The sequence below is a fragment of the Perognathus longimembris genome, chromosome 2 (genome assembly GCF_023159225.1).
Source record: "Perognathus longimembris pacificus isolate PPM17 chromosome 2, ASM2315922v1, whole genome shotgun sequence".
Classification (NCBI taxonomy): domain Eukaryota; kingdom Metazoa; phylum Chordata; class Mammalia; order Rodentia; family Heteromyidae; genus Perognathus; species Perognathus longimembris.
In genome coordinates, this window is record NC_063162.1 from 117,115,824 (window position 1) to 117,136,620 (window position 20,797).

At 36.7% G+C, this 20,797-nt stretch overlaps 2 protein-coding genes across 4 annotated transcripts in view; one reads left to right on the forward strand and one right to left on the reverse strand.

Moving 5' to 3' along the window:
* The window catches only part of Hepacam2 (HEPACAM family member 2), a 38,362-nt gene extending 32,179 nt beyond the window's left edge, over window positions 1–6,183 (reverse strand). For both annotated transcript variants that reach the window (XM_048340031.1, XM_048340032.1), the window contains exon 1: window positions 6,028–6,183. In XM_048340031.1, the coding sequence (XP_048195988.1) occupies window positions 6,028–6,106 (79 nt within the window). In that variant the 5' untranslated portion in view covers window positions 6,107–6,183. The remainder of the gene's footprint in view (window positions 1–6,027) is intronic.
* Window positions 6,184–12,149: 5,966 nt separating this feature from the next.
* Vps50 (VPS50 subunit of EARP/GARPII complex) overlaps window positions 12,150–20,797 on the forward strand; it is a 95,323-nt gene continuing 86,675 nt past the window's right edge. For both annotated transcript variants that reach the window (XM_048340033.1, XM_048340034.1), the window contains exons 1-2: window positions 12,150–12,285; window positions 19,323–19,391. In XM_048340033.1, coding sequence (XP_048195990.1) covers window positions 12,253–12,285; window positions 19,323–19,391 — 102 coding nt within the window. In that variant the 5' untranslated portion in view covers window positions 12,150–12,252. The remainder of the gene's footprint in view (window positions 12,286–19,322; window positions 19,392–20,797) is intronic.

The window sequence follows — 20,797 nt, forward strand, 5'->3', positions numbered from 1 at the left end:
CCTTCCTTCCTTCCTTCCTTCCTTCCTTCCTTCCTTCCTTCCTTCCTTCTTTCCTTCCTCCCTCCCTCCCTCACTTCCTTACTTCCTTCCTTTCCTTCTTAAGTGGGAGCTAAGATTCCTATGGCCTTCACCTTTAGGGACTAGCAGAAACTTAGAACAAAGAATTCAGGAAGAAGCCCAAAGAGAAAGCGAGAAGAGGGTTAGGGGAAGAAGACTCCTTGACACTGAAAGAGACCACGAGGATAGAAAATAATGTGAATACGAGGGGAACATAGACTGACTTTATTGTTGCCTTGGACTCTCTATTTAGTTGTGATTAATTCATAGTTTTTTTTTCTGATAAGGACTCTATTTGCAAATTCACTTTATGAAAAGCATTACAAAGATATGAGGATTTGGTCCTGAATTCTGTTCTGGAACATGAAAGAGTGGAGTTTCCCAGTTAGAATGATTAGAAAAAGAGTGTACTGGGAAACTAAATATGACACATGCTGAACTGCAGAAAAAGGAGTAGTAGTTTTTGCAAGGAAATGATGGGAGAAAAAAAGGAATATGGAACGTAAGTCAGTGTCCTAAAACAAATAATGTTTAAGATATATAGAAGACAGGTTGAGAGTGTGGTTGAAGCTCTTAGTCAATAGATTTGAAAAGACACTTGACATTATTTTGACAAGAGTAGGATCTGAACACAAGACACCTTACTTATACTTCCCACATAATAAATGGGTTACCATTATGACAAGGTTATAAATGGGAACCATTATGACAAGATTGTTTGTTGAGGTGGTGTCTCGCTAACTCTTGGCCTGAGCTGATCTTGAACCACAATCTGTCTGACTTCTGCCCAGCTAGGAACACAGATGTGAGCCACTTTACCAAGCCTCACACTGACTGGCCATTTGGAAGGGAGTCCAAAGCAGAAAAAGATTTCCCTTAGTACATGTGTTCTTTGCACAAAAACAAGATGCATTTCCCTGCCTTTCATTGAAATTGGAAATATGGTTCTTAATCAGTTCCTAGTAACAATAAATAAAAATGAAGTTTTTTTGTACCCACTATTATTAAAGATATGCAGAATGTGACTGGCTATTTAGTGTGTTTCTGTCTTCTTTGTCCATTTGAATTCACGTGAAAATATTTACATGGTTCATCTTAGATCTTGGCTTCTATTGCCCTATTTTTGGCATTAAGTTTTAAATTCATCACTTGAAAATTTTCTTTCAGCAAGGAAATTTAGGAATCTTTTCTCTAAATGTACTGAGAGATTACTGTGTTTGGTACTTTGATAAAATTACAAATCCACTGAAATTTGAAGTCTTAGTAAAAAAAACAGAGATTGGATAAAATACCATTTGGGCAGTTATGTGACTTCAGGTATGTCATCTAAGACTATTTGCTCATGTGTGAAAAGCAAGTAATAATAGATGGATTCTAAAGCTGCTGTATAATCTCTAGTCATTTATTGTTTATGTTCTTGATCTGCGGTGTTTTCCTAGGGTTGTAAGCTGCATACATTTGAAGGTGAAGGGTGCAACGAATTTTGAGTCTGGTCCTACTTATTAAGTTGTCAACCTCTGGATATTCTTTAATAACGTCGTGGCTCTGTGTTTGTAACCAAGAAATGAAGGGGGCACTGTGGAAATCCACATCATGGCCTCCAGGATGCATTGGAAGAGCTACGTGGTTGCCATCACAAAATGAGGTGGCTGCCTCCAGCAGTGAGCAGCTTGTCATTGACTTACTGGTCCATTTAAGACATGTCACAGCTTCCCCTAGAAAGCCCTGCTAGACTTAGATGTTGATATAGATAGCCTGAATGCAATTTGAGCCTGTATGCTCTTGTTATTTGGGGAAGCCATTGAAGGAATTGTAGTTTACTTTTTGTTTTGTTTTGGTAAAGGGAAGAAATATTTTTTTTTCAAATTTTTATTATCAAACTGATGTACAGAGAGGTTACAGTTTCATACGTTAGGCATTGGATACATTTCTTATACTGTTTGTTACCTTGTCCCTCATGCCCCCCTCCCTCCCCCCCTTTCCCTCCCCCCCCAGGTGTTCAGTTCACTTACACCAAACAGTTTTGCAAGTATTGCTTTTGTAGTTGTTTCTCTTTTTTTTTTAACCCTGTGTCTCTCAAATTTTGTATTCCCTTTGAATTTCCTACTTCCAATACCAGTAAACACGGTTTCCAATATACTCAGATAAGATTACAGAGATAGTGTAGGTACAACCACAGGAAGGTGATACAAGACCATCATCAATAATAGAAACTACACATACACATAGGACGTTGAAAGTAGTTACAACTGTGATATAACAATTGTTTCCATAACATGGAGTTCATTTAACTTAGCATCATCTTATGTGTTCATAAGGGTATAGCTATTGGGCCTTGTGATGCTCTGCTATGGCTTGCCTAAACCTGTACTAGTTATTCCCAATAAGGGAGGCCATAGAGTCCATGTTTCTTTGGGTCTGGCTCACTTCACTTAGTATAACATTTTCCAAGTCCGGGAAGAAATATTTTTAATCTACATTTTTTTTGTAACTGTAGTTGGAAAAGATTGAGATTGAGTTTATAGTCTGCAAATGCTTGGGAAGTACTACATTGCTTTGGAGTTACAGTACAGAACTGCAGAGTTCAGTATCCAATTCCAGAATAGAAATGAAACTGACTTTTAGCTGTTGACTCAGACTTTTGGATTTACATATAAAAAGACTGATTTGAAAGATTATCACTAAAGTTAGAAGAAGAAAATTGTATTTAATATAGTATTAGGTATATTTCAAATATTGTGGCCCAGAATTGAATATACTACTTTAGTAGAAAAATAGCTATATGACATTTACAATCACTATTTGGGGGGAGGGGACTAGTTCTTTGGACTATGCTGCATCATGTAATAATATCTTAAATGATATCAAAACTGAATATATCCAGTATTGAACATATGAATATATTCTGAATATATATAGTACTTCCATATAAAATGAAAAATGTTTTTTTTTTTTTTTTACCCCAGAATGTGCTTTCTTTTCAAATGTATCTAGGACAAAGACATGCAGGCAGCTGTTACAATAGCTGTAAAGTTGCCTACAGTATTTATGTAACCAATTATAGGTCACAAATTATAAGAATGTCAGCAAGGAATGAATTTTTCTTTAACCAGTATCTAACAGCAGCTACTTAAAATCTTTTCATCAGGAAAGACATGCACTTATGTGATATGATACAATTTGTACAGTGAAATTCAGGGAATAAGGGAGCAATTGGATGCTTCCTTTACATTTTAGAAACATATACTTCTGTCATTCATATATTTCCCACTCCATATGCAGACAATGCAAGCTGAGTAACACAGTAGGTTAGAACTGCAGAGAAATTACCGTCATTTGGAGATGCTTTCAAGTGTGCTTTTCTATTAGCAAACTCAAAAGATTTATACAATAATTTTGGAAAGTCATTTTCGACACAAACAAATAAACAACTGGTACATAAATGACAGAAAATGCTGAAATTTTAAACTTGTTTTGAAATTCCAACTACTTGGACTTGGGACGTTTAATTTTATTATATTTGTATTCATATCCATGTATATATGTATATATTAGGTTTACATTCCTAATTTTTGAGTATATAAAAGGAAAACTCTTAGACTTTTTGCTTGAAGGGCATTACCATTAAGGCTAATGCCATTCATAATCTGGCAGATAAAATTACAGCAATAGTTTAATCTTTAGGGACTGTCTTAAGTTGTATGATAATAGGATCATTTAAAAGTATAGTGATAAGTAACCCTTGGGATTATACTGCAAAATTTATCTATATTCCAGCAACAAAGGACCTCAAGAGTAGTTTCGCTGTATTGAATACAAACATTAGGCTTCACAGAGTGACCTCTGCCGTAGCTGAAAACAGTTGGTATTTCTTTCTCATCACTATGCATGGTATTAGCAAGCACAACACAACTATTGACTGAAAACAAATTCTTGCATCCTTTGAAAAAAATCAAAATTATGAAATTGTATTTTTTAAATGTGTAACATGTGTGGTTTACATGTATGAGTTTCAAATGTTTGTAAAGATACAAACAAAAATTCAGTACTCCTCGATTTTTTTTGAATCAAAAAAATTCAATATTCCAAAAAGCAAAAGGATTTCCACATTACTTGTGGTCTTTGTAACACACTCCTTATGGGGAAGAACACATATGCATACAAAGGAAAGTGTTGATATATAATGACTATGAACATAAAATTTCTCTAAAGCAGACCTTAATTTTATTTTATGATATTTTAAAACAATTAGTCTGCCAAAGAAACATGGACTCTATGGTCTCCCTTATAGGGAATAATTAGCACAGGTTTAGGCAAGTCACAGCAGAGGATCACAGGAGCCCAATAGCTATACCCTTATGAACACATAAGATAATGCTAAGTGAAATGCATTCCATGTTATGGAAACGATTGTTATATCACAGTTGTAACTACTTTCAACGTGCCATATGTAACTATAGGCTCTATTATTGATGATCTTCTTGTATCCCCTTCCTGTGGTTGTACCTACACTTTCTCTGTATCTTATCTGAGTATATTGGAAACCGGGTAAACTGGTATTAGAACTAGGAAACTGGAAGTGAATACCAAAATCGAGAGACACAGGGTAAAAAAAGACAAACAACTACAAAAGCAATACTTGCAAAACTGTTTGGTGTAAATGAACTGAACAACTCATGGTGGGGGGAGAAGGGAAAGGGGGAGGGGGGAGGGGGGAATGAGGGACGAGGTAATAAACAGTACAAGAAATGTATCCAATGCCTAATGTATAAAACTGTAACCTCTCTGTAATTCAGTTTGATAATAAAACTATATAAAAAAAACAATTAGTTTGGATGTTCTTCTTAAGACCAATTGCATAGACATCATTTAAAATATCTATGCAAATCTAAAAGAACACATATTTTCAAAGCTAAAAGAAGTTAAAGTTATGGTAAATTGATCAAGATTTTTAAAAATTAAAAAAAATTGACTATAGGCTTGAAATTGATTGTTATCAATCAGTATTTGTTAATACCATGGGAATTCACAGCTATGGGGAAACACCTAAAAATTACAGGGTATGCTTTACATATGTGTGAATTTTTCAATATTAAACATAAATATGAATTTATATTTATGAGGAAAAGTGCAACAAAGCATATTAGAGAAAAGAAGGCTCTATCTGAAAATTCAAAAAGTCAAATTACTTCTGCAGCTAGGTTGTTGTTTTAAAAATTTCTGTCTGTTGGGTATAAACAAAATAAGAAACAAAGTCAACTTCAGAAAGCAGTGAACAGAAAAAGCAGAAAAGGAGCTATGAAGTGAAAATAATATTGATAGATAAAGCAGTAGGGACAGCACAGGGGCTCCTGTAGCTCTAAGGATGAAAAGGAGAAAGGGACAATACTAACAGAGAATGTTTTAATCAGCAAAGAGGAAAGCTAAAGTCATTTTAGAGAAATGATCCTTGTGAACACAAGTATCTCTTGTCAATTTAGAGAGAACTCTGTTATGTTTCAGGAGATAGGTAATTTGTAATAAAGCAGATTCAACATTGGCAGCCACACCTTTCATAAATATATTCTATTAAAAAAGAATTCACTCCCATAAATGGTTTAGAGTTTCAATCTAAGTGGCCGCAATTCGTGCCTTATTAAAATATTTGTCCCAAAGGTATTAGTGATCTATTGATCCTATCAGTACATTCTGTAGAAAGAATAGTTTATAATGTCTTAACTTTCTTAGCAAAATATATTTGACAATAATTGTTCCAAGAAAACAATAACAATCTATTCTTTGAACTTCATTTCTCTTACATGTGCTTCTTTTTTGGAACAGTGTGTTATTGTTAAAAGGTTCTGACCTGCTTTGTATTTATCTGAGAAAAATCTAAAGCTTAAAGCAAATATTTACCATATACCTGCCATCAATGCCCCCCCCCAAACTACAACAGAAAACACCCCAAACACAATTCATGCAGAACCTTACCTATAAGAAGGAGGTATATTTTGCACTGAATGATCCAAAATGTGCAGCTGGGGGGCTCCATGAAAGCATCCTGTCCCATGCATACAGTGCCCTGTTCTGAGTGGTAAGTTGGTTCATGGACCAGCAGCTGCTGTTTTATTTGCCAGGGAAATTAGCAGTGAGGTAACAGACCCTGTCCTGCTTCTTGCTTCTGTGATTTGAATACAGAATGAATGTGTATACACAAGACACAGGGAGTGGGAACACCTGTTCTGTGCTTTGCAAGAACACAGGGTTATGACTTTCAGAACCGTCTCTTAGCAATTATCAGTAACTGTGCATGTAATTTATATTCCTATTAATAATCTCAAGCTGAAAGGCACCTTTTTGGATAACTTCATAAAATAAAAATAAAAGCTGGTTTCCTATCATTGAAAATTATGCTATTATTTTGATATTAAAAGTTTTTTCTGTAAAAATTGAAGTAGTTTATGTACTGCAAAGCAGGTATAAATCTTCATGACTCAGTTACTTATTAACATGTAAAAATTATACAAAAGAACCAAAACAGAGCATGAAATATCTTTGAAAACACGTATTTGTATGCAGTGTTTCCTAGTAAAATGATAGCTCTGGTTTTATCGAATATTTGGAATGATCTCAGATGGGGTTGAAGCATGGGCTGGACATAATGACAAAGAATATCCTATTCCATATTTTCACAGTTGAAGTTTAGAGGTAGTGAACTATTGATCCAGAAAAAAATCATGCCTCTACTGTGGTACATGACTACAGTTTTATTTTTATTTTTTAGTTATTTTTATTTTTAGTTTTTTTAAACTTAGTCTTGGCATCAGGTACCACTTTTGTTTCATTTGCCAAGTTATGTTAACTCTGTTTTCAAGAAGGCCTTAGTCCATGCCTTCTACTATATGAAATGAAAAGTAGATAATATGCCTCAAATCAAGTAAAAGTCCTTGTGTTATCATTAAAAAGTTTTATTGTAAGGGTGATGTACAGAGGAATTACAGTCATGTCATTAATAATAAAGGCCCACCCAAGGAGTCTGATGATGAGAAATAAGAGTTGCTCCTATGTCATTAAAGATAAAAAAGGAATATCAGTTGTTTTGGAATCCAAGATTGGAAATACTATTTGTATCAATATTCTCAACAATATTAATTGCTTTGGAATCCAAGGATGGAATACTCTTTGCAAACTCCCAATCAAAGGACTTGGTTTTAGTTGGGAATTTGAGTCTTTTTCTGAAGTCAGTTCCTTTATGAGCTTTATAAAACAGTAAGAACTCCCACCAACCCCAGGTAAGAACTATGCCCCAACTTTCTCTACACTACCCCTAAATCTTGTACTTATAGCTGTTGCAGTACTTGTTTCATTAACTTCAATATATACATATATATATACATATACATATTTTTTTTTTTGCCAGTCTTGGTTCTTGGGCTCAGGGCCTGAGCACTGTCCCTGGCTTCTTTTTGCTCAAGGCTAGCACTCTGCCACTTGAGCTCCACCGCCACTTCTGGCCGTTTTCTGTATATGTGGTGCTGGGGAATCGAAGCCAGGGTCTCATGTATACAAGGCAAGCACTCTTGCCACTAGGCCATATCCCCAGCCCCTCATTAACTTCAATATATTTTATTAGATGTTGATTTTCCCTCTGGGATCCTCAAATACAGAAAAAAGTCTTATTCATTTATGTATCACCATCATCATAATGATTATATTTTCTCTCAAATAAATTCCAAGTGTTCTTTGACTCATGCCTTCTCTCAGTTGATACTTAGTAAATATACTTAATTTTTATATTGGATTTCACAAAACACAATTTGGAATGTAACATGGAAATCCTATAGATGACGCATAAGGTTTCCTCAATTGAATTAGGTCAGTATTAGTCTCCAATTGCTCAAATAAGTTATTTCTGATGTTTTCTAACCAAATGATGATTTATTATGAAGTTTGTTGGGTCCTTCGTAAATATCCAAGAAATAAAGAAACTGTTAAGTTTTCCTAATGTTAAGTGTTCTTAACTTAAAGAACTTGTCATCTTTTTGGAGACAGAATTCCATTATATAGTTTAGGTTTTTTCAAACTTGTGGTCTTCCTGCTTCAGGGTCTCAATCACTGGGATTCTATCAGTGTGTCATTATTCTTGCCCAAAGATGTGTGTATTATTCTATTTATTTATTTATTTATTTATTTATTTATTTATTTATTTATTTATTTATTTATTTTTTGCCAGTCCTGGGGCTTGGACTCAGGGCCTGAGCACTGTCCCTGGCTTCTTTTTGCTCAAGGCTAGCACTCTGCCAGTTGAGCCACAGCTCCGCCCCTGGTTGTTTTCTGTATATGTGGTGCTGGGGAATTGAACCCAGGGCCTCATGTATACGAGGCAAGCACTCTTGCCACTAGGCCATATCCCCAGCCCTATTCTCTTTTTTAAATTTCTTTTGTCATTTTAAAATATCCATTCTTTTATGATATGGGTGACAGGATATGTTATAATAATAAATTAGATATAGAACGAAGCATATTTGTGATGTTACATGTCAGAACATACTTTAAGGAATTGACACTATGGGGTTTGCTTTAAGGAAGCACTATGTAGCAGAACTATGACAATCTGCCCTCTAGTGGTAGGTGGATAGGTCTAACCTACAAGCAATAATCAGATTTATTTATTATTATTTTTTTTCAAATTTTTATTTTCAAACTGATGTACAGAGAGGTTACAGTTTCATACGTCAGGCATTGGATACATTACTTGTACTGTTTGTTACCTCATCCCTCGTACCCCCCACCCTCCTCCCAATAATCAGATTTAAATACTGTCAATTTTTATGATGCTTGAAATTCTTGAAAATTGTTTTATTGTTATACAAAATTTCTCACATCAAAATCTCACCTCACATGTACAATTCACTGACGCACTCTATGGGTTGAGCCATTTTTTTTTTTAGGAAAAAAGGATCTATATTTTATTGCTTACTATCTTATTCATATTTTCATATAAAATGAGAAGGCTTCTTGGCTTAAAACAATCTATATCCATGTTGATTAAATTTCAAGCAATCCCATGCATGCAATCCCTGGGGTTGTGTGTGTTTATAGTTGTATATGAATATATACACAGTTTTGTGAAGTTGTATGCATGTGTGTGAATTTGTGTGTGTGTGTTCATAAGTGTGTTGAACAAAGTATTTGTGTTACCTGCCAAGTCACACATCATAGCTTGCAATCTAGTTGAAGTTGTAAAATTGGTCTGTTTTATGCAGGAAATGTTTGCTACATGAATTTCAAACATCTATATTCTTTTTTTTTCCTGGTCCTAAGACTTGAACTCTGGGCCTGGCACCCTGCTCCATATTCTTTTTATGCATTTTATTAGTTTAAATTTGTTAGAGAAGGGGAGAATTTTTTTTATTTTTGTGTGTGTGCTGGTGCTAAGACTTGAACTCAGGGCCTTGAGTTTTCACACAGCAGTTTTGGTCATGGTTGGCTCTCTGCCATATGAGCCATATCTCTAGTTACAAAATACTCCCATTGTCATCCACCCAAGTAGCTAGAATTACAGATGTGAACCACAGCTAGGCACAGTTGTATGCCAAGCTAATACATATTTTTGAGTATTTTGCAATGACAAAAACATTTGAGGACACATGTGAATGTCATTGAGCATAAGAAGAATTAGGGAAAGGAATCATTTACTTGTTTTGATTGGATTCCTTTTTTTTTTTTGGCTAGTCCTGGGGCTTGGACTCAGGGCCTGAGCACTGTCCCTGGGCTTCTTTTTGCTCAAGGCACTCTGCCACTTGAGCCACAGCGCCACTTCTGGCCATTTTCTGTATATGTGGTGCTGGGGAATCGAACCCAGGGCCTCATGTATACGAGGCAAGCACTCTTGCCACTAGGCCATATCCCCAGCCCCTTAATTGGATTCCTTTTAAGGATTACAGTTTACAAAGAGAACCTGTTAGTGTACTTACTGTACACTTCTATGTAGTCAAATCTACAGCGCTGCCCCCTAGTGGTTTATATCTCTTATAGCTGCAAATTGATCATGCAGTAGTCTTTCCTGGGTACAGCTCCAGGCCACTGTTTGACTTTCAGCAAGTGTCCTTTTCCTGGTATGACCTGCTTTGGAAATGTAGTCATGTCATCTGGAAGGCCCAACCGCACTTTTGCTTTGATATTTATTGGGAGACAAGAAATTAATTTCCCCAGGAACAGTATGATTTGATCTCTCATTGGAGCTTGCAGAAGCTCCACTTCTTTGAGTTATTAGAAAAATGCAGGAAGTCTATTTTTCAGAATCAAGTGTATTTACATGACACTGAGTTCTGCTGTTCAAATATGTGAAGACAGGACTGGAACTTTGATATCAAGAGACAACCATTGAGCAAGATTTCCTTAAGACTTGTTGATAGGCCATCCAAACTTTTCACTACTTTGCACTAATCTATTGCTAACAACACTCCCAAGCAAATATAAAAGATATAAAGAAACCTATGTATATATGTCTCAAAAATGAAGTATTTTACCTTTGAGTCTATGGGACATTTTTATAGTTCAGCAAGCTAAAAATGTACCATGTACTGATTATTTTATACATTGTTAGAGTATGTTGATATGGTTAGAAAATAGCAGGAATTTACAGATTTTCAATATTAAAATTTCAGCCTTTGAGCTTTTAGAAGCTCAATTTACTCACTTCTCCAGTTTTTAAGAAACTATACTGTGGATTACTAGAATAAAACAAAATTTTAGTGCATTCTTTGATTTTTCAGTGTCTAATAGATGTGGCACGTATTAAATTTTCAAAATTGGCCTATGGAAAATCAGTATACTGGGTTGAAAACTGAAAATCATTTAAAACTAGCCCTAATTTTGTGTATTTGAGAGTCTCAGAAAACTTGGATATCATCTAGATTCAAACTAGAATCTATATTCCAGTTTGGATCAAGCTTTAATAAAATGGGTGGCCCATAAATCGTAAATGCTTTTTCTCTTCTCCGTAAGAGGAAAATAACAATGATAAGAGTAGCAACACTGAATAGTGAGATTTGGTAGCCACTAGACTGAATCCATTCCTAAAATATACTATTGAACTAATTGACAAATTACTTGGAGACCACAACCATGCTCTACTAATATAAAAAAACACTTAAGACAGCATTGCTACATTCCCAACAATCAACATTTATTGAACTGGATTTAATTTTTTGCCTTTTTTTTTTTTTGTACTGGGGATTGAACCCAGGATGTTGCACTTGCTAGGCAAGTGCTTTGCCACTGAGCTACAATCCCAGCCCCTGGATTTACTTTTATATACTAGTATGGTTGGCAGCTTGTTTCTTTTGATGCATTCAGACTTCTAAGTACTGAAATTCTAAATAATAACGAAGTTATTATTAATTTTGGGTTCGCTTTATTCTGACAGTCTCATAACTTTTGAAAGTTCTTTTAAAATTAAGGCTCCTCCATTGCTTTCTCCAACTTAACTGTTAAAACTTGGAAGTAGGATTTTAAAGTGACATGTACATGTATTATTATTGCCATATTTTCTGCCTTTTTACACAGGTAGTAAAATGATGTGTGTGTGGGGGGGGGAGTGTTAATCGAAATCCTTTTATTTGAAGGCATGTGCAGAGATATAAGAACAGACTAGTACTGTTTGGCCCCGGATCAGCCTCCTCACAGGCAACCTGCACACTTCCCGCTGCCCAAACACTGCATTAGAGATAGGAGTCAGTGCCAGGCTCTTAGGTCCTTGGGGAATTCCAGTCTCACCTCTCTAAAGCACGTGGGGTTTTCCTCCATCACACTCCTCGAGTGCATTAAGTCATCCTAGTTAATCTGGTCAGTGTTTATTTTTTTAGCGCAATACCTGCCTCGCCTAGCATTTGAGTTCCAGCCTGCCAGAAACCGAACTCTCAAATAAATGCAAGCCGAAAGGCCGACAGTCATCTGGGTCCTTCGGGCCAATCAGATTTGCTCCCGCTGCTGTGCTTTTGGGGTAATGTAGTGTCAGGGCCGCGCAACTTCCATTGCCACAGCTGTGGGAAGACTACATTTCCCATCATGCTTAGTGATAGGAAGGCTGACCCCAGTCAGCGGCTCCACGTGACCACCCACTATGGCTTCCTTGTGTTGGGGCCTGCTCTCTGGTGATCCGATTTGATTTGTTACCTTTTTGTTATAGACCAATCTTTACAAGGTTTCAACATGCAGAAAATCAAATCTCTTATGACCCGGCAGGTAAGTCCTGGGCGTTGCAGCAAAGATCTCCTTTATTTCGGCTGGGGAAGGAACCGAGATGTTCTGTCACCCGGTTGCGGCGGGCGGAGACCTAAGTTATAAGTGGTGGTGGGTGTCAGGGGTGTCGGTAAACTGGGGCTCACCCTGAAAAATTCACCCTAGCCCCTCCTGTACCCGATCTCTGCTCTAGTGGACAACGCCCTCCCCCAAACATTCCATTGGACAAGATCAGTGATGGAATCAGTCTGTGCTCTCTCCTCTCCCCTACCATTCCTGGACTACAGAGCTGCCTTGTAGAGCCTCTCCCCCCCGCCCCCCCCCCAATCCTGGGCTGACTGTCATTAGATAGGAAAGGAAGTGGCCTCTGAGCAATAAAGAGGTCCTGAGCAGATTGTGTGTAGGAGGGCGAGGTAGGAGATAAGTTGAAGACAGATTTGATAGCTTTGTGATTTTTAAGCACAGCTCCAGACCTCATAACTTATGTGTCTGGCTGTGAATATTAGAATAATAATTACTTTTTCGTGTATTCCATCTTACAGTGCTGCTGTGAGGGTCAGCAATAAGCTAATACATGTGGCATGCTTGTTTAAAAGTATCTCATGGTAAAATAGTGGTCCTTTATATTTTTGCCAGAATGATAAGTCATGAATAAGAGCTTTGGCAGTTTTGTAACACAACTAATATATGTTAGGAGCTTCCTAATACTACATTAACTTCCTTCACACCAGAAGTGCCATACATTTCCTTTTATGTAACATTGATCAAAACTTGATTTTTAGAAATCATTTCATTTCCCATTATTTCACTAGAACTAGTCCATTTTTAAATATAAGACAAACCTAACTGATAATTTTGCATAAACATGGCTTAGAGAAGTTTGAAGAAAGGCAATACTTTAGCACTAATTTCACTTGTGATTTTTTTAAATCAAAAGTATAAATTAAATGTCTTATCTGAACAGGTTTCAAATTATAAGCAATCCTTCCATGATTGTTTTGCATTTGTCAAAATTATGGTGGTGTTGATGTCATGAAAACAAAGTGTTATGTGAATAATAATGTTGAAGTAAATGGGCAATAATATTTAGCAGTCTTTCACATTTATTCAGTGCTGCTGCTATGCTTCTTGATAATTAGTTGGGTCCTGCTGTATTCTGCAGTAGGAGAAGAAAAAAATGCAGGAAAACTGGATATAGTGTTGCATTATGTCAGTAAATAGATAATCCCAGGCTGGTTTTGGCATTTGTTTGACTTGTAAAACAGCATGTACTTTTTGTAAATTGTACCACATAAACTCCCTTTGGATTACTGAATTTGCCCTTTGTATAATTTTCACTTCATACAATTTGCACTGTCATACAATTCAGTGTTGCACAGCAGCTGTTGTTTTATTGTTTTTGGATATTGCTCTGTAGTGAGTAGTAGAGGAAAAAAAAACTCCAGAAATTCCAAATTTAAGCTTATGTTTTCTAAGTATAATAAAGTTGTGTTGGATATGCTAATTCTTAACCCTCAATCAGTTGTTTATTGAATTTGATCAAGTCATCTCTGTTTAGTTGGAATGGATGAAAGTCAGGTTATATATATACACATATATACATATATGAAAAATATGAATAAATAAAAAGCAGGGCTATATTGTGTAAAAAGTAAGAAAAATTAGGACCTTTAATATTGAAAATATATAATATAAGAATGTCTTGAAAGTTACCTTTTTTCAAAGAAACTTCTTTAAACACTACTCCTAAGAAAGTATATTGTTTATTAAATGGTAATGAATCCTGTCTTTTATTCTTCAAAGTGGTGCCATAGTCCACCAAAAAAATAAACATTTTACCAATTGTCAAAAATTTGGTGTTTTACAGTTTTTATAAAGCCATCCTATTATATATGTTTATGGCTTGATTCATACATATTTGATTATACTAGTTCTGTATTGAGTCAGTGAGGAGATATATGAATTTAAGGTCTATGAAATTGAGATGCATGCACAAGCATGTGTGTGTGTGACATTTCAACTGTTCTAGGATTTTTGTGAAAGATCTGAGGGCAGAACTAAGGGCAGTGTTGTTAGGTCTCTGTTTAAAGGAGAGCTATTGTTAATAATTGACCATTTTGCTGGCCACTGGTCTTTCATTTTATTCAACTCGAACATTCAGTTCAAACTGGATTGAGCCCTGTGTCAGGCACTATTCTAAGCCTGAAGGATGCAGCTGTGAAAAAAAAGACAAGTTTGTGCCTGTTGTTTTTCGTGGTACTGAGCTTTGAATTCAGGACATTTCACTTGCTAGATAGGCACTCCAGTTTTAAGGCAAACACAGTGAAACATGCTTTAGAGAAAAAGACAGGAAACTATGGGAGTTGTTGGCAACTTGACCTCATTTGTAATTTTAGGTAAATCAGTTATGGCCCCAGTGAGAAGAGAATATAAAGATCCCAAAGAAATAGCAGGGTAAACCATGTGGGTATCAGTACAAGGAAATGCAAATGAAGAGGTCTTGATGGTGCAGGAACTTGTTTGAAGAACAGCACAGGACAAGTGTAAGTGGAGTGAAGTGAGTGAGGAGAACAGCAGTTGCAGATGAGGTGAGATGGGAATGAGGTCAGTATGCTAAAGGCAGGACACAGGATCACAGAGAGCATGACAGATCATAGCAAGACCATGACTTTTATTTTCAGTAAAATAGCAGAGAAGTGATGTAACATTTAGTACTTCAGAGAGATCAATCTGACTTATATGTTAAAAGTCAGTTAAGGAAAAGGATTAAAAACAACAAAGAGTTCTGAAGGGGGCTACTAAAGTAATTCTAGTGAGAAACAGTATGAGCCTTATCCAGGGGGCTAGTGGTAGAAGTGTTGAGAAGTCAAATTGTGGATATATTGTGAATGTAGAGGTCAGAGGATTTCCTGATGGATTGGATTTGGATTTTGGGGAAAGTGAGACAGACAGTAAGTGTGATCTGAAATAGTTTGGTTCCAGTAATTGAGTGAATGGAGTTGCTACTTATGGAGATATATAAAACTGAGGGAGGAACACATTGAGTGGTAATGATTCTTAAACTTGCTCATTTGAAAGCCTCATATTTAAATGTAGAAACAAAACTAAATGAGTCTGAATTTATGGGACAAAATTTAATGTATGAAGTTTCAGCATTACAAGCATACAGATGACTAGAATAGCCAATGGAATGAGAGTATGTAATGTGAACCATTGAAAGTTTGGTGTCTCTGAGAACTAAGTGTTGAAAGCTCAGAAAGAAGAACGAGATTCTGCATAGCAGAGTAAAAGGGAGCAGTCAGTGAGGTAAGCATCCTGAATGATTCCTAGCATATAGCAGATGCTCAATAAATACTTGTGGAACAAACATGAATATTGAATAAAAAGAACAGCCAGTAGGAGTGAGTCCCACAAGCCCAGCAAGTGATTTGAAAGAGAGAAGGAGAAGTTGTATGAATGCTGCAGATCCACCAAGGTGACACAATAAGCTTTTCAGTTGAACCTCATGGAGGTCATCAGTGATTTGCCAATAGCACTTTCCAGGTATTGGTGTGGAGAAAAGCTTGGTAGGTGGGTTCAGAAGAAAATATGGGGAGAGAAACTGGAAACTTAGGATAAACAGTCTTGAGTTTTTTAAGGAAGGAAAAACGAATCCTTTCAGATGTTCATTTTGGTCTGATTAGACAGAGATTGCTGATCTGTTGGTAGACATTGTGGAGAGCTGAGAATAGTCTGACGGGATATCTGATTTGGGAAAAGATTCGCTGAGGTAGTCTACAGGGTTAATCTGAGTTGGGTCAAAGCTTTGGGTAAAAAATGCTGAGGTAACTAGTGAGTCATGCCTATAGTCCTAGCTACTCAGGAGGTGGAGATCTCGGATCCAGGTTTGAAGCCAGCTTGGGCAGACAAATCCATGGGACTCTTATCTCCAGTTAAGCAGCAAAAAGATGGAACTGAAGGCAAACCTTATGTGGTAGAGTGAGTGCTAAGGACCTGAATACAAGCCCAGTGCCAGCACTTACACACAAAAAATATAATGCTGAACTAAATGTTATTAATGCTCAATTTTATATAAATTTAAACAAGGAAATTATTAAAAACTCAAATACAAGAAAATATAAAAATGGGTAGTGTCTATAATGAAAGTTTTAGTAAAGGTGGACTACTGGAGTTACAATCATGAATTTGTGTTTTAGAGTGCCAAATATAACATAAAAATGGCTCCATATTTATTAGTAGGAACTTACAATATTGCCAGAGAAAGGGTTAAAGATCTATAATCCTAAACTTCAGTTGAGTGTCTGAGATATTTATGTAATTATTCTTCATTTGTTTTGATAAAAGAAAAACATGTCTTGTGATCATAATAATGTTGTCATTAAAATTAGTATATTATTATATTTCTGTTATTATTTATATCAAGGGATTTCAATTTTTGTACTAAGTGTTTCGGTTGAGTACTTTTAATAGTTAAAGAATTCTTGCAGGGGCTGGGGATATGGCCTAGTGGCAAGAGCGCTTGCCTCGTGTACTTGAAGCCCTGGGTTCGATTCCCCAGCACCACATATACAGAAAATGGCCAGAAGTGGCGCTGTGACTCAAGTGGCAGAGTGCTAGCCTTGAGCAAAGAGAAGCCAGGGACAGTGCTCAGGCCCTGAGTCCAAGGCCCAGGACTGGCAAAAAAAAGAATTCTTGCAGTATACTGGTTTCTGTTTTGCAGCCACACATACTTTCTTTTCTTCCTTATTACAACCAGTGAGTTATCACCATATAGGATCAGTAAGTTGTTTGGGAGCACAGGATAGAAGCCCAGGTGGGCTGCCCCCGAGGCCCTTTGGAAATCATTCTATTCCTCCTGATGTGAGCTTAGGGCTTCCTGTTTCTTGGTATTGAAAACCTTTTTTTCTGGATGTTGGTCTATATCACATTTACATTTCAGGCATAATATTCTTACTGAGAAGCTGTAGGGGAAGAAAATTAGCATGATGAATTTCTCTGAGGATTTCTTTTACATTTTAAAATATTTGTTTAAAAAGAAATGGCAATTATACTTTCAAAAGAATATTTTAGGGCATAATTTCGAATCTAATTATGAAGCACTTTTGTGTGTGTGTGTATGTGCATGTGTACAGTGTGTACATAATATACATAGAAATGTAGTTTCCTAACCCAGCATTGCCTCCAATACCAGTTTTGATGCTGTTACTAAGAAATCCAGACAAGAAATAATAGACAGCCCAAGGCTTGTAAGTTTAGCTGTTTTTCTGCCCCCCCCCCATTTTAAAACATGTCAGATTTTTCTTTTTTCTTTCATGTGAGGCCTTTTTCTAGCACACCTTCTTAGAAACTTCATTCATGTTCCCTTGAGAACATGGTACTAATTAATTGGAGATTGTAGCCTAACTAGTCTCTTCTACTAATTTACCTCATTTCTGTGGTGTTTAACTCTGTTCCAGGAACTTTGGTATCCATCTGGCAATTGAGTCTAATAAGAGCGGTCCTCTCTTCCTTTGGGAGAGAGAAGCATTCAGAATTCTTTTTGTCTTGGAAAATGTCTAGATATGTTTCTAAGTATCACGAATCAGATGAGTCACCTGAGGTCTAGTTAAAATGCAGAGTCCAGATCTGAATCCAGAAGTATCTGTTTATTAGGTCTGTAGTAGAGTTGGCCCCTGAATTGTTAACCCATTCCTTTGGTGAAGTTGATGGAGTTGATTCTTCAGTTGCATTGGGAAATACCGGGAAGACTTCATAGAGGAAGGAATTTTGAAGGTCGCATAATGGTTTCTTCTTGGAGTGTGTGGATAGGAAGTGAGGGGGAGGGAAGAGAAAGGAAGAGAATAATTGATGAAAACCAGTTACATACTCTGGGCTTAATGGAATACTTAGGGGGTGAAACAGCACTTTGTCAGAAAATAATGATTTGATTTGTAATGTGTGTGTGTACGTGCGTGTGTGTGCATGTGTGTTTCAATCCTGGAGCTTGAACTCAAGGTCTGGGAGTTGTCCCTGAGCTTCTTTTGCTCAAGACTAGTGCTCTACACCTTGAACAACAGCGCCACTTCTGGATTTCTCTGAGTGGTTCATTGGAGATAAGAGTCTCACATACTTTCCTACCCAGGCTGGCTTCAAACTGCAATCTGCAGATTGCAGCCTCCTGTGTAGCTAGGATTGTAATCCAGTTTTATTTGTGACATTTCATAAAATGATGATAAAACACACACACCTGTATTACCTAAAGATAAACCAATTCTATTGTAAGTCTCACACTGCATGCAGAAAGAAGAGGGCAAAAGAAGAGGTAGAAAGCAGTGAGATGTGGAATTTAAATCTCAGTTTAAGCAAAATGAATTGTCTGTATTACTGAGAAATAATCACGAAAAATAAAGCCCCCTTTTTATTACGCAGCTAGTATTGTTGAAAAGTCTTTGCTTAACTCTCACGGGTAGTACATTATTGTGAATCATAATTCTATTGCATAGTCCTTTTCTTTCCTGGTAAATTTGCTAATTGTTAAAAATAAGTACTTTTCTTTTATAGCACACCTTTTTTAATTTTCTTTTTGTCTGTGACCGGGACTGGAACTCACTATCTGACACTTGATTTTGCTCATTGGCTGGTGCTCTACAACCTACGCCACACCTCCGACCCTAGGACACTTCTTATAGTCAAATTCTCCTTTGCCTTGAATTGTACGTGTGTGTGTGTGTGTGTGTGTGTGTGTGTGTGTGTGTGTGTGTGTGGCATTTGTGCTGGGGATGGGTCCCAGGGCCTTTCATGTACTAGTCAAGTATTCTAACACCAAGCTACTATACCATAGCCCCTTCTGATGGTTTTAAAATTATGACTAAGACTTCTACCGTAACCTAAATCCATAACAGTACTGCATTTATTAAGTGTTTAGAATGTATGTTCTGTGTATTTTGAAGCAGTAAATGCATTTGTATTTTAAAAATGATTATTTCTGTTTTCCTACGTGTATTCTATCCTCTGGTCATTGGTCAGCACAATTAAACTTAGTTTTTTCTCATTTTTTGAAGGGTTTAAAAAGCCCCCCTGAGAGCCTCAGTGATCTTGGTGCCATTGAGAGTCTGCGGGTCCCTGGAAAGGTATTGATCTACATGTGTGATTGTGACTTTTCACCTCCTTAAGGAAATATGATTGCCTGTGGATAGCAATTGATTCACAGAAGCTTTTCTTTCCCACAGGCAGGTGGTGGTTAGGATACGCTAGGTAAATTTGTGTAATATGATAGTCATATGGGGCTTTTGTTTGCTTTTTATTATGCATTTTCACTGAGATGTGTATGGTTCATTAAAGTGAAGCAGAAATGGCAAAATTGATAAATTTAAAGTTTATATATCAAATTATTAGCTCAAAGGCACACATACACATACGTATGCATATTTAACTTAAGTACTTTATCTGTATAGTTTAAATAAAGTAATTTGCTACAGACCTTTTATACTATAACATTCCAAGCCCCAAATTACAGTTATGATTTTCTTTTAGTTAGAGTTTTTTGAATGAGCTGCTAAAGCATAACTTGACTGCATCACATATCCTTCAGATTTAAATATCTGATACTCATGCAGATTTCTCAGTTTACAGGTTTAATGTAGATTATTTGAAAGCTAGCTGTTTTCCCCCAGGAAAAGTATTAGCTATTAAGTCCCTGCTGTCTGTAGTGCTGCTACTTGGCATAGCGTCTTGTCTCCAGCACAAAGAAAATCTGGCACTTCTGAATGCCTGCTCCTAGGATTTTAAATTTGAGGATTACATTTGTTTTCCATGTCTTATATTTTAATGCTTTTTTTCCCCTTGTTCTGTACTGTAAGGCCTCCCCCTCCGTGCCCTAACATTCCTCCCCCACCACCCCCCCCCCCCCCCCCCCCCCGTGTCAGTGGCTAAGGAAGATGGGTCCAATCTCCTTGGGGCACCTTCTTCCTTAAAGCAAATTTGCATTTACTGGTCAGTCTTTGTGTTCGTTCAGACCCATACATGTTGTTCAAATACAGTAAATGTCTAACTAACACTTTTGCATGCAATTGTTTGGGCAAAAACATAGAGAGGCATTTCCAATACTATCGTTTTATGTAATGTTAATGAGGATGAGTGGATGTGATACAATTGGGAAATAAGGGAAAACTGTTGCCTGAGAACAGTTCATATTATTTCTTTGACTTCAGAAAAAATAAATAACGTACTGGACGTGCCTTGAATTAAACTGCTTTGCATGCTTTATACTCATTGTCAAAATGATGAGTGAGTCTCATTAAGAAATACAGGAATGTATTAATAAGAACTTTCTATTGTCATTAAACCTTGAGCCTGGATGTCTTCTTTATCCAGCAGTGGAATTATGATGCTCTTATTGCACCCTGTATTTATGGACCCTCTAATGTGTGCTTTTGAGATAACTGGCCCTGGATATATTGGCTAATCAGGGGCCACAGGGTCAGCAAATGAAAATGGTTCAGGGGAAGAGACCAGTGAGTGACATGGTACCAGGGCT